Consider the following 15,127-nt stretch of genomic DNA (forward strand, 5'->3'; position numbering starts at 1 on the left):
GCTAAGGACTCATTTGTCCCTTTTCTGTTGTCTTTGTTCTGATGATGTAATCCTCTACACTCGCACTTAGGATACTTTGAAAGTCAATTACAGTGTGAAGTGAGGCAGACCTGGAGAGTTCAGACAGTATGGAAAGACAGAGGAGCTTCACAGTCAAAAACAATGTGGAGGAATGTTCAATTGTCAAGTCATAACCACCTGGGAAAAGCAATTCAAAAGTGTTGCATATTAAGAATGGCTGCTGCAATGGTGTTTATCGTGATACAACAGTGACAGCAGCAATAACGTGCAAGAAACTGACAAAAGGATGGAACACAATGTACGACTGAGGGACATATTTACAGAGAACAGCATTGTATGGAATGTTCTAAATAAAAGATTACAGATACCAGCATCTCTAAGATTGGTTCCTTTCACTTATTTGTATCAAGTTATTGCTGAAAGGTCAAACAACACTCAATCAAATACTTAGCAGAAACCCCAGCACAAATTATGTGATGATAACACACTAGCACAATTGACTCCTCACTAATGTCTTGGGTGGTGTGACAAATTTGGGAAAGCTGTCCCATTACTAGTGAGGAAAGAATCTGGAAACGTCTTCCTCATCAAATGTCATCCTCCAGTAAGTGTCGTATTACCTTCCAGCACGATTCCTGAGTCCAATCTATCCCACCAACAATTAGGACTTGTCTGAAGTGATGGAACAGCAGTACAGTCAGGAGAGAATGATTTGGGAGTCCTTAACATAGACGCTACAACCTAATGAGGTCCTATAATGACAGTTCTAATATAGGCATGAAGGTCATTAACTCCCACCCACCACTTTCTCTCAATTGGTCAATGAGTACTCCTCCATGTTGAACACCATTTCAAAGAAACACTGACAATGGCAAGGGTACGGAACGTACTCCAGGCAACACTTTCAATCCATATGCCAACATTTGATCAGTAGCACGACCACAGACCATGCTGGTTAAGTGCTAAATGAAGTAACTGCCAGAATACACAGGCAGTAGGTGATGAAAGAACCAATAAACAAAACATGTACCTGACCTCATTTTGACCAATCTACCTGTTATTGGTGAATCCCTACATGACTGAATTGGTAGAAGTGATCACTGCACAGTCCTTTGGAGACAAAGTTCCACCTTTACACTGAGGACACTCTCTATTGTGTACGGTGCCACTAACACTATGCAAAATGAGACAGATTCAGAACACATCTAAAAACATTGAAGTGTCTGTGACACAATGTGAGCTATTAGCAGCAGAACTGTATTCAACCATAATATCTACCTTGATGGCCAGACATATCACTCATTCCCCTGTTATTATTAAATCTGGGTTACTATCCTAACTTGATAATGTGCACATGAAAGAACGTAAGGAGCTATAGTAGGTATATGTAAGTGTGAGGTGCCAACCCCGTGAAGCGAAAAAACAAATAACCAGACACCTGCTAAACAGTAAAAGCAGCAAGCAACAGACTGAGTCAAGCCATTCAAGAACCAATGGATTAGTTCCAAGTTCTACAGTTCAATCACATTCAGTTGTAAATATCATGGATAATTCATCAAATAATAGGAGGTGCCATAAATATTCCCCATCCTCTGTGGTGGCAGAGGCCAGCGTAAATGCAAAAGATGAAAGCTTTTAAAGTGACCTTTAGTTTCATGGACTGAATTCGGTGATTAATCTCAAGCTCTTGCTGAGGCTGGAGTGTCAAGTCTTCAGACAATTCGATTCACCCCACATGATAGAGAGAAATGGCTGAGTACAATGACACCAAAAGGCTGCCTCAACAACATTCAGCTGTGGTGCTGAAAGCTTGTACTCAGAACTGGTGGTGCATTTAGACAGGCTACTCCAGTATACCCACAATTTGGCATCTAGCCAGCAACATGCAAAAGTGTGGCTGTTTTTCCTGTCCATATAAATCCACTCCAGCCAATTACTACCACATCAATCTATTCTTAATCACCACCAAACAGATAAGAAGGTCTGGTAAAGAAAAAGAAAAAAAAAGGTCTGGTAATTACTGTTATGCAGAACTTCAGAGATGAAGTGAGAGTGATCGCCTTTGACATCAACGCAGTATTTGACTTTGTGTAGCACCTAAACAATTCCATATCATTGGAGTCAGCTTGGGCCTTTCATTGGCTGGAGTGATACACAACACAGAGGAAGACGGTTGTAATTATTCAAAGTCAATCAGCTGTGTCAGGATATCACTGCAGGAGTTCATCAGGGTGGTAAGCAGAGCCCAAAAATCTTTAACTGTTTATTTCATGAGTTTTTTTTCAGAACAAGGTCAGAAGGCACAATGCACACTGCTCATTGAACTGTGTTCAATCCCAGTACAAACAAAGTGTCACCAAGTTCCTACATAGTGCAAGAATTTTGAGCGCCTGATCATAGTTGTCCCTTTATTCTGTGGTCTTTGTGCACATGCTTCTCCATTTCTCAACAATTTGTTGCTAGAGGCCCTCTTCACCAATATATCTGACACAATCATAGTTCAATTCCTGGAAAATGAGTAAAGTCCAACTCAAAACCACAGAGACCTTGCTTGAAAGTTTGCAAGTTCAAAACACACGTCATACTCAGGTTATAAGTTTGCTCACTGAGCTGGTAGATTTGTTCTCAGGCGGTTTGTCACCATGCTAGGTAACATCATCAGTGAGCCTCCGATGAAGCGATGAAACTAGTAGACCTGTGCCTCACAATTCACTTCAACTTCAATGACAAGACTTACAAGCAAACCAATGGGATGCCTATGGGATCACCAATATCAGGACTCTTAGCTGAAATAGTTATGCTGAGGTTACAACAAACAGCCCTTCCCATGATCCAGCCTAAGCTTTGGGTCTGCTGTGTGGATGACATCATTGTCATCACAAAACGCAACAAATTAGAAGAAACCCAAATCCACATAAACAACATTCATACCAGTATAAAGTTCACCAAAGAGGAAGAGAACAACAACAGACTCACCTTCCTCGACGTCACAGTGGAACAAAAAGCCAATGAAGAGCTGCAGACTAACGTGTGAAGGAAAGTCACACACATCGACCAGATACCCACCTACAGGAGCAATCACCCCAACACCTACAAACAGAGCTGCATCAGGACTTCATTTAAATGAACCACAACACATTGCAGCACCCAAGAACTAAGAGAAGCTTAGGAAAAACACCTGTACAACGTATTCAGGAACAAAGGGTACCTGCTAAGCGCAGTCCACTGATTCCTACACAACAGACCTAAACAAGACACGACACACCCAAAATCTCTAGCCATCCTGCCATACATTAAAGATATCTCGGAGATGATGACCAGACCAGTCCAGCCCCTAGGCATCATGGTAGCCCACAAACCTACCACCACACTGAAACAGCTTCTGATGAGTTTAAAGGACCCCGTACCAACAGCCAGCAGAACAAACATCACATACAAAATAACCTGTAAGGGCTGCAACAAACATTACATTGGACATACGGGCAGGAAGCTAACCACCAGGCTGCATGTGAACCAACTAGCCACCAAAAGACATGACCAACTATCACTGGTATGCATATACACAGACGAAGAGGGACACCAGTTTGATTGGGACAATACACACAACCTGGCACAGGCTAAACAAAAACATGTACAGGAATTCCAACAGGCTTGGCATTCAAACCAGAACTCCATTAACAAACATATCATTTTTGGACCCCATTTACCAACTTCTCAGAAAAACAACTGGAAGTGACATCACCCACCACAATAGACCAAGGCACATAAATAGCAAGCAGGACAGAACACCAGACCTTCATTGGAAGCTCACTGATGATGTTATCTAGCATGGTGACAAAACATCCGAGAACAAATCTATCAGCTCAGTGAGCAAACTTACAACTGATCTACAACCTGAGCTACAAATCTACTATGAAATCGCAAACATATCATACTCATGCAATACAAACTTATGAACTACAATTACACTGTCCTGTAATACATAACTGAATGGAAGGGACATATGACTCTCCTTGCTAGCACATGGGAGTGTAAAAACACTGAGCAAATTCTCATATCTGGACAGGTTTTGGCAGCCATTAAAATGTAAACTACCTTGCATCGGATAATGCTGCATTTCTCTAACAAATTAAATAGACTGTGTTTACAATACCACTCCAGTCTCTGCAATTTCAAACTTATAAAATCAGCAATAATGGGTGTATTGTATCAAAATGTTATGTGGATGAATGATAGTCAGACTTTAATGTCGACAACTGCCGAACTACTAGTATTTACTTACGAAGACAAAGGGAGAGATGCTCTGGTCAAATGATAGAGATAAGGGCCTGAATTTTACCAGAACTGGCCAAGTGTCAATCTTGGGGAGTTTCACAAAGGGTCTCTCTCCACAAGCTCTCACAAGTGATTCACACAGTTGTCTACTGCTCACTTCAAAATTCACAAGATATATTAATGATTTGGGAATGGAGATTAATGCAATTGTTCTAAATGCTACAAAGTGAAACAGGAATGTGTGTCGTGAAAAAGATACAACATCTTTTCAAGAGGATTTGGACAGATTAAGTGATTGGACAAGAACATGGCAGATGGAATATAAATGGTGAGAGTTTGGATCATGGATAGAATAAACAAACAGTCCTCTGAAATTCAGCACCTGTGTGCAGACAAACAGATTGCAAAGTACTACAGGTACAACACAATCACACGTTAACATGTTTAGCAACAGTAATTGTACTGGGTTAACTTACTTTTTTCTTGAATAAAAACTTTAGGTCCAGAGTAAGCGAAGGGAAAATGGAAACAAGAATCATTAGCTTATTTTGCATTGCTCCAGTTTATGTACTTTGTACTGTTTCAAACCAAAGACCATCATATTTATTTGTAAGTTGCAAGAGTAATGAGGCAATTGACCACTGTAAATGTACATCCTACATGTACGTGATGATCTACTAACCCTAAAATTAATGGAAATTTATTGTTGATAACAGGCAGGTTTATTATTGCGATTGGATAGTGTGATTCCAAGTTGCAATTAAATGAATGATTACAATCCTATATAGAATATGTGCAAAGCTTAATCATTTTTGAAATTGCTGACAGTATCATTCAATATTTTAATTAAAAAGTTAATTACTTTTATTGATGGACCTTGACTTTTAAAGTAATTCATTGTGGTTCAAGAAGTTGTAATTTTATGTATCTTCTGGTGAAGTGCTATCAGATAGCAGAGAAGTCATATGCTCATTTATGCACTGGCTTTCTGTTGGCTTCTAACTCTGGTCAAAGTAGGCACAGGTCACAAATATCTTGGGTTTGAGACAAGACAAGTGAAAATGTAAGAAGCAAGTTACTTATGCAATGGTAGAATTGGCAATCCTGATGTCATCGGTTTGGCTTCTGGTGGAACTCCACCTCGTAAAATCTACTTTTTACAATGTGTTAACAAGAAATCTAAAGTCCTTGTTTTGTCTAATGGTAGGCAGGGCAATCCTGGGAAATGTAGGTTGGCAATTCAAAGTAATCTGACACTTTAACAGCCAAAAGTTAATTTGATGTCCTCTAATTATACTGTATTACTACTTCACAGAAATAATAGATCCATCAGACTCAACATTGCAAGCTGTTGAGTGATTAATCTCCTTGACATTTTTCACAAATTTACTACTGTTATTACAGATTTTAATTTGAGAAAATTAGAAAGTAAATTATCAAAACAATTCATTCATAGGCTATCTTTTCTTGAATCATCTATACCGAACACTGGATTTCATATCTATCTCTTGCGTGTTAAAATGGTTTTATCATTAAGAATAAGTAATTTAGGTACTGTTGCAGTAAAATTGCCAATTAGTAGAGTGTGTAGTGCACTTGATGACTCGATGGTAACATTACATTTGGAAAAAAAAACACAACTGCCACTTCATTACTTGATCTGTTTTCCTTCTCATTATATATGGCTTGGGCTTTTTTTTGACACTATATATACGGTGTGTCCTGTTAATGAACATTTATGCCACCATGCCCAGCAGCTGCATTAAAAGCTTGAATAATGGATCACGTCTCATCAATAATTTATTGCATGTCAGTAACTGGTTGTAACTGGATCACAAAATGACAAAAGCCCGAAAGGATACTGCAGCACCTCTTTTTTAAAAAAAACGCAAAATTTCTTTACATCACTTCAACATCTGATTACTGAATAAAGTCTATTTTATACATGCACTGATTTTTAAATGGCAAATACATTATTATACAAATATTTTGAGAACTGTGCAATATTAGTTTTAAAAATACTAGATGATTCCAATAGGACCGAATGCAAATTCAAAGTAGCTCTTTTTGTAAAATAATTTCCAACTGCACCATTTAAGGGATTGCCTAATTAGAGATACATAAAGGCAGCATTCGGTTTTGCAAAATTAAACATTCTTTGACTGCATAAGATAGGGAAGAATACCAGCATCACATTAGAGTCCACACAAATAAACAAATCTCCAGAAAATTGAACATTATAAATAAAGTTTTTAAATAATTTAATCTCACCCTCTTCTGGAATCTCCATTGTTGAGCTCCACTTGGACAAACAGAACAAATACAACAGGAAAGTTCTTATGTTTAGTAGCATCTTCGATGATTGGGTGATAAAACAAGACCCAAAAGAAAACGTGAAGATTTCTTCTGTGATTCCACTGAGATTTAGCTCAGATTAGTGCACAGCCATGAGTCATTGACCAGAATCTGGAGAGGGACAAAGGTTGAAAATTAATCTCATAAATCCAAATGCACGACAAGGCATGTAAAACCAAAGGGTTACAAGGCATAGTGTAACACTATAAGTATTGTCTTGCTTTCAGAGATATCTAATTTTAGAATAGTAAATATGATGCAAGTCTCTCACATCCATGTTTCTCCCACAGGAGATCCGTCACAGCAAGTCCTGGTTTCTGTGTGTTCTGATTTTACAGAGACAAACAGAACATTGAACTTTATGCAATCAGATTACTGTGACAGCAGAGTGATAGGCTCAGGAAAATAATTCACATTGCTCCTTCTGGGATTTGTTTTTATTGCTGGAGGGGATCTACTTTTCAGACATACTGAACAAAGGATCACAAAGGTGGCAAAATAAATATTCTGTGAAAGTGGAAATAAGGTCATTAAGAATAGTTTATTTAAAAAATAATGTTCAACAATTCCTTGATCATTTTTATTGTCTTTTCAAAGATCTAATCTCCAAGACCTGTGCAACATTTGGCATAAAGAACAGGGCAAAACTGATGCACAGTGCAAAATCAGTTTCCATTGAATTGGCAGCCAGTTTTCCACTTTGCCTGATCTTCTTTCCATTAAAGTTCATAGAACAATTGTTCAAACAGTTTTTAAACACTTGTTTCCTCTCATGGTCACTCATATTGATTGAATTTATTTTTACATTTAGTACTACTGTCTAAGTCAGTGAAAAATAGAAAGGGGCAGATTGAAAAACTGATTGCCAATTGGTTACAGACTCACTTTGTGTTGTTAACACTGATTGACTTCATTCCCAAGAAGTTTTCATTTTTACAGAGGTTATTCATATATAAATTAGCAAGTATTCTGAATTTCTACTTAAATTCTTTGCTATGCAATTTGGTTTTAGCTAATGAGTTTTCCATACATCAACAGTGAAACCAAGTTTGAGCGAACTGAAAAGAAAATCTCTGAACATGACACTCCAAATTTAAAAACTTGAGGCAACACTTATTAAAAGTTCGAACTTTCTTGGTCAGGAATACACACTTCAACACGCAAACCATTCAGCGTACGAGCCAAGAAAAGCTGTTAGATGAACGTAAAGGATATTTAAAATGGTACTTGAAATCTCTTTACACTTATCAAAAGCTGTTCCAAAGGTAGATTATGATGCAGCACATTGTCAAGCTAAGCTGCTCATTAGGGAAATGAAGCAAGATCAGTAGGCTCAACAACAATGGTGAGCAATTACAGAAAAATGATCCTAAATCAATTTAAAATTGGCTAAAATCTGCTGTCAGTCATGGTTAAAGAGGTTCCTTGGGGCTACTGCCAATGACTGACTAGTCCCATGTTCCTCAACAAACCCTTGAGGGCTTCCTTGGGCACTGAACAGAATTATAATGAGTTGGTGTCAGACCTGTTAGGATAAGAGGCCATTTGTATGGATGCAGGAAAATGTTGCTGTTGTGTACATTGTAAAGACATGTTACTATAACAAAAAGCTGGGAAACAACACTATTATACAGCGGCAGTAAATGATGAATAATTGCCTATTACTGCATCCTCGGACCACCAATGCTGCAGTTCAATATTCCTTTTCTCTCTTCCACCAAATCAGGAGACCACAATGTCTCACATCTGCTGATGCTGCTTTGGTTAAATGATGGTCATAAGATCGTAACCAATAAGCGTCTGTGACTTGACTATTACTGAGCTCACTGACTGTCATTATTTAGAGAAAGGACCTCGTTGTGGGCATTTCCCCTTTCTTCAGGCTGTCCACTGCCTTTGGAAGGATGGGTTCAATGATAGCAATTTCTTTTAAAGCAAACAATCTGAAGTAGAATGCACAGAGAGAAAAATGAGAAGACTTTAGCCTCAACTGGTCCATGCTGAATTTATGCTGTGAAAACCTTTTCATCCCTCTTTATCTAACTCCATCAGCATACTTCTGAATTATTTTATCCTTCATGTGTTAATCTCATTTCCTCTTAAAGACTTCCACTCTATTCACCTCGACAACTCTTTATGGTATTGAATTTAAAGTATAGGTGAAAATGTTTCTTCTGAATTCCCTTTTGGATTTATTACTGATTGTTTTTGAGGTGCGATCCCTAGTTACAGCCACAAACCCCATAAGACTTCTGCCTCTTTAACTTTTTAGTGCTTGAACATGTATCCCCTTGCAGCACCACTGAATTTTTTATTTAAATTTCCTACTTAAACAATTGCAAAGTCATGATGCAGATTAAGATCATAAATGACGATGCAGGGAACTAAACAGTTCTCCTCAATGGTTTAGAACTCCTGGACATACAATAGGAGGGCATTCCTTTACTAATTTGAAAGATCCAGGATCAAACTGTGAAGCAAATATGTTCAGTTGAAATATTCCCAGGAAAAGTAATTATACTGTCCACCACCGCTCCGTGGAAGTCACCGTCTTGGCAGCTTGAGATTTTGTCATGCCACATGCATGGGATACAAAGCAGCTTATGATAACTGATCTTATTACACATCATTACACAGTCTGAACACCAGAATAGGCAGCACATTGAAAACAATCATGCCACCATGCTGACAAGAGATAACTGTTGGACAGCAGAAGAGGAAATTCTGACAATTGGAGCATCAGTTGCCAGAAGGCATCGCCTGGGAAAGAATACAAGGAAATCTGTTCATTTGGCTGAAGCTTAATGCCTATAATGAAGAGGTCACATTGCTGCTGAAACTCTGCATAACTAGCTGGGGAACCAACATTTTTTGGCATAAGGACCAAACATACAGAAAGCTAAACCATCATGGTTTCTCAATAAAATTGTGCTGCACATCAGCATAATGCTATATCTATTTTTCATCTTGTGATAGCACATTTCTACTCTTTTCTTTATACTCTTACTGCTTCTGACCTAATACTTGCTAATAAAATTGATACAGATAGTACCAATTTCTTTCATAAAACAAACGATTGACTCATGAGATGTGAACACCTTTGGCAAGGTGGCAAGGCCTACTTTTAATTTCTCTTGAACTCAAAGACTTACTGGGCCACTTTAGATGGGTGTTTTGAGTCGGCCATGTTGCTGTGGGTCTGGAATAACATGTAGGCCAAGCAAGATACATATGGTAGATTTCATTCTATAGTGGACATGAGGGAACCAGACAGGTTTTTACAACTATTGAGAATTCCAATAGTACTGGTGTTAGTTTGATATTCCAGATTTAATTGAATTTAAGTTGTATAAGTTGCCGTGGTGGGATTTGACTCTATGACACAAAAGGAATAGATCAAGCCTCTGCTTTACTGGTGCAATGACATTAGCATTACACTACCATCGCACCTTGGAAACTGACTACAATGCCTCTTGTCATTTTAACAGGACTATTTCCCATATAAATGGACACATTCATGGATCTGGGCAAGTGATTCCATTTAAGATTTAAGAAAATGCTGACTGAAAAGGGGGCAAAATAACTGAAACATCTTGGAAGTTTCAGAATCTAAACACTGATGATTAGCATTCCAGAGTTCACAAACGACATAAACAAATTAAATAACCAATTTACTTGGATTCAGTATTGCCCAGAAGTATTAGATTAGATTAGACTACTTACAGTGTGGAAACAGGCCCTTTGGCCCAACAAGTCCACATCGACCCTCTGAAGAGCAACCCAACCAGACCCATTCCCCTACATTTACCCCTACACCCAACACTACGGGCAATTTAGCATGGTTAATTCACCTAACCTGCACATTTTTGGACCGTGAGAGGAAACCAGAGCACCCGGAGGAAACCCACGCAGACACGGGGAGAATGTGCAAACTCCACACAGACAGTTGCCTGAGGCGGGAATTGAACCGGGGTCTCTGGCACTGTGAGGCAGAATCTTCCCAGCTCCCGAACAACATTGGTATTGGCAAGTCTGTTGAGAAAATAGAGTGAGGCCTGCAAAAATGAAATTGTTGACATCAACAGGAAAAAAAAGTCTGAGCTTCAAACCAAGTTTTGAATGGCAAGACAAGAATCTCGCTTCATGAATGGCGAGAGCACTATTTGCATGAGTATGCTATTATTACCTGAACTCACCTCATTCCCATTTTCTTACCTCATTTTCATCTAGAAAGTAGACAGTAACAATTCCCAACAGGAAAGTTAGAGCAGGTACCTGGCGCTTGCCGCTCACTCATCCAGGCTTCTGCTGTCATCACCAGCATCTCAGGGCACACTCTATGGGCAGCAACCACCTGTACCACCATCCATAACATTTGGCACCTGATATCTACCAGCTTCACTATATCTTCATGCCACATCTCTGACCCTCGCTTATCTCATGGATTGGACCAAGGTATATCTGAGGGGTTGTCATGTTCTCATTCATGGTGTGCCTACTTGGATGATCACAGCATCTCCTCTTTCCCTTGCCTTTCTCTGCTCTCAACCAGAGTTTAAACGCTCACAGTACTTCTGCTTCACCTTGCCTAAGCCAGGCAATTTACTATAGTTGTCAGCAATAATCAGGCAAAGATGTGGGCATGTTGTACAGTACTTACTGTATCAATCTCACATCCACACTATGCATCAGCAGGTTACATGTCAAAGAACACTGCACAAGCTTTAACCAAACTGCCTTGTCTCAACATATGTGTGTAATAGTCAAGCCAAGGGAGACAGTCTTTAAAATGGGGATCCTGGAACTGTATGTCAAGGGTATCCTCTGCTCCCGGAGGCTTGGTGATTTGGCTGCTTGGCACAGTCAAGGCAGGGTGTTCATATCCCTACTTCCTGGGGAATGGACTACAGTTAGTTCTCTGGATCCATTTGACAGCTATCTCTCCAAGTCAGTCAGCAGGTGGGACACAGTCAGTCCAGCTCAAGCAAAGTCAAAGGGGCTTTTTGGTGTCACTGCTCTGTGGGGGGTAATTGGGAAAGACACCTCGTAGAAACCCTACAGTACAGATAGAGGCCATTCAGCCCATCAACTCTGCTCCAACCCTCCAAAGAGCCTACTATCCAGACCCACAATGCAACCCTATCCCTGGAGCCCCATATTTCCCATGGCTACTCCACCTAGCCTGCACATCCCTGGATACTACAGGGCAATCAATATGACCAATCCACCTAACCTGCTCATCTTTGGACTATAGGAGGAAATCACAGCACCCAGAGGAAATTCATGCAGACACAGGGTGAATGTGCAAACTCCACACCGGGAGTCCCCCAAGGCTGGAATCAAATCCAGTTCCTTAGTGCTGTAAGGCAGTAGTGCTAACCACTGTGTCACCATGCCACCTGTTGGGCTTGGAAGCAGCACACTGGAATACAGAGAGAAAGAAAAACTGTGATGCATGAAAAAGCAACATAAAAGGGATTGGAGATAATCATGCATTGAAGCTGATGGGTTATTCCAGGAGTGGGGAGGGGTGATCATTAACAGTCAAATCTACCTTGTCTTCAATAACAGTGCTGCGCAGCCTGATGTATGACATAACGAAGGTGTAGGCTGTTTTGGCACTGGGGAATGAGACGCAATCCCTTAGACATGGTTCTAAAATGGTTGAGGTTAATGACAGGTAACCTGTATAGCTCGGTACTTAAATAATAATACATTTGTTAACGTCCACTTGTACTTGCAACGAAGTGTCAATGAAGTGCAATCCCTGTCCTCTGAGAAGTGTCATTTTTGGATATCCCTGCCATGGCATAAATTGTGGAAGGTAACACTGGCTGGCAGTGCTTGACCAGGCTTTAAAAATGAAGTCACCTCCAGGAATTGAGAGTGATCCTGGTAGTGGTGAGTAGGTCCACCTCTGGTGAAAAGAATGATCAGACAACAGGGCGCCATAGAGGGATGGAGCATGTGCAATATGCTGAGTTTCAGAAAATAGCATGAGAAATCTTTCTTAGGCTTGTGGAGAGCAGCACTCCACGAAACTCACCAAAATTAACACTTAGCCAATTTCTGGTGAAATTTAGCTTTTTTTTCTTCCTCCACAGTTGCTACGTGATCCACTGAATATTTGAATCATGCTTTCCTGTTATTTCAGGACTTGCATCATCCAGGATTTTGTTTTTAATCTCATTATTAGATTATGTATTTGGAAACAAAATTAGTTGTTGGAACCAGAACAGTTAACATGCATGCAAGACTAGGGAGCTTTTAATTCTACATCTCAGACATCGCTGCATGAAGTGAACTGGAGGCAGTTTACTTTACAACTCACAGACGTAACAGCATACCTCAATCACAGCTGCCTTTCCACTTTAAATCAAATTTTCACATCCTAATTTATTCTTTGCATAGTTAAATAGGTATTCAACCAGCGAGAAGACTTTCTCCACAAATATCTCGGCCTCCCAATGGGTTTCCCTTCTCAAGCGTGTAAAATTCCATTTCAGGGTTCTCCAACCCAGTGGTGACAGTGAATTGAAATAACTCATTCATACTCAACGATTTTAGTTCCAGACCACGACTTCTGTTTCAAAATACATCTCACTTGTCAAGAAGGCTAACAGAAGGTTTCAGATGGAACTATCAAAACACTTGTAGTGAATTTATGGCTTATATCTACATTGATTGCATACTTTGTTTTATTTACATTATTTAACATTTATACTAACTCTGTTCAAATCTAATTAATCATCTTTTCCTTTCCCAAATGCTGAGTGTTCCAACATTTATTATTTCTGTTCTAGTTTTTATTATTGATTTTGAACCTCCATTCACAAGTTACGCATTTTTGTATTTTTTCATTTAAATATAACTTGGATTTACTTCTCAAATACAAAAGATCCAGGGTGCACAGGGGCAGAAAAAAATTTGCTGAACGACCAATTTTCTCTGCAGGACATCACTCTCTCAGCTCTGTCCTCTGTAATAGTGTTGAATAATGAATTTAATAAATCTAGAATGTTGCTTTAATACCTAAGCAGTATTGTCATTTGTCTCAGCACTCAAGTCATTCAGAAATACTGACATTTAAATCCAAAAGGCAGTTCAAGTCTCATGAGAAAGACCTTCATAAAAACTCATTTTCACAATAATCTGTTTTATTATTCAGCACTATTTATCATAAAAAGAGAGAGAGAGAGTAATGAGTTCCTTTCGGACACGCAATGTAAGTATTCATATCAGTTAGCAGAACATCATAACAGACTCCACTGTCTTTTCAAAGTCTGTCACCAGCTTCTCTTTGTTAAAGGTTTCATAATTCTTTGATGATGGGCTGTTGAAATAGCTACTCAAAATATAACTGGTTTAAAATTCACTGGACTCCAGAGCTACTTACAGTCAGGGCAAGTATCATGGCAACAACTGCACACATGTGACAATGCCACTGAAATGACAGCAGTTGTTAAACAAAAGTCAGTCATAAAAACATAGAAAATGTTGGAGTTTAACAGGTGAACCTCACATTCTTTCTGGAAAGCTGACTGAGCTGCTGTGTATTTGCACTCTCTCTGTGCTTTTTTTTAATTCTTGTAGCACAACACTGAATTAGGACAAGCACTAAAAGATCTCAAAGCTCTGGAGCCATCAAGTTCTATTTGCCAAAATGTTCAAGTGCATCTGTTCAAGTGACACAGCTTTCCCCTAGTGTTCCACAATAGGAAAGGGTAGGAAGCACAATTGATATCAGTAACGTTAATACATTTATTTCTCCTTTTTTTTCTGGTTTACTGCCCGCCCTCTCCCCTCAGAAATTCAGTGCTTTCAAGGTTAGGTGCTCACTTGTTAGCTCTCTCAAGAGCCATTTTGAACGTCTGATCTTAGCAAGCATATGGATGGGCTGGTTTTCAATCACTCTGCTGTCAAGCTCGATCCTTTTCCTCCTCTGACATCAAAATTTGCACACTTACAGCTGGATTTCTGAATGCTAATTGGGATTAAGATCCCTGGCCAATTTTGCTTTCCCTCATATATGGTTAATTTCAGGTTAATTCCTGAAGAAGGGCTCATGCCCGAAACGTCGATTCTCCTGCTCCTTGGATGCTGCCTGACCTGCTGCGCTTTTCCAGCAACACATTTTCAGCTCTGATCTCCAGCATGTGCAGTCCTCACTTTCTCCTCATATATGGTTACTAAACCTAATCAGAAGGAATTTTATCTACAATGTAGTTATTTTCTGTATGTGCTCATTATGGTATTATCAAGCTAGTTATTACATTTAAATTTGTCTTTGAATACATTTACACAGAAAATAACTTCACCATAACCATTCAGAAGCAATATAATTGATAGAATTTACAAACTAATAAGATTCCCCTTTAATTTTTACAGAAGTTAATGGCAATATCTTTGCAGTCAGTTTTGCCATAGAATAATCCACATAAAAATTGAGAGAAATTCGAAGTTATTACTTGCATGC

General features: G+C 39.2%; 1 protein-coding gene across 13 annotated transcripts in view; it reads right to left on the bottom strand.

The window, feature by feature from the left end:
- The window catches only part of chl1b (cell adhesion molecule L1-like b), a 900,313-nt gene that overhangs the window by 540,772 nt on the left and 344,414 nt on the right, over positions 1–15,127 (bottom strand). For 11 of the 13 annotated variants that reach the window (XM_087994483.1, XM_087994485.1, XM_087994474.1 and 8 more), the window contains 2 exons: positions 6,568–6,762; positions 4,773–4,790 (listed from right to left, as the gene is read on the bottom strand). In XM_087994483.1, coding sequence (XP_087850609.1) covers positions 4,773–4,790; positions 6,568–6,649 — 100 coding nt within the window. In that variant the 5' untranslated portion in view covers positions 6,650–6,762. The remainder of the gene's footprint in view (positions 1–4,772; positions 4,791–6,567; positions 6,763–15,127) is intronic. The other 2 variants (XM_087994484.1, XM_087994481.1) reach the window with 1 other exon arrangement.

Source organism: Chiloscyllium plagiosum, unplaced genomic scaffold (genome assembly GCF_037043375.1).
Source record: "Chiloscyllium plagiosum isolate Xiang-an unplaced genomic scaffold, Cpla_swu_hap1 HiC_scaffold_14, whole genome shotgun sequence".
In the NCBI taxonomy this organism is placed as follows: domain Eukaryota; kingdom Metazoa; phylum Chordata; class Chondrichthyes; order Orectolobiformes; family Hemiscylliidae; genus Chiloscyllium; species Chiloscyllium plagiosum.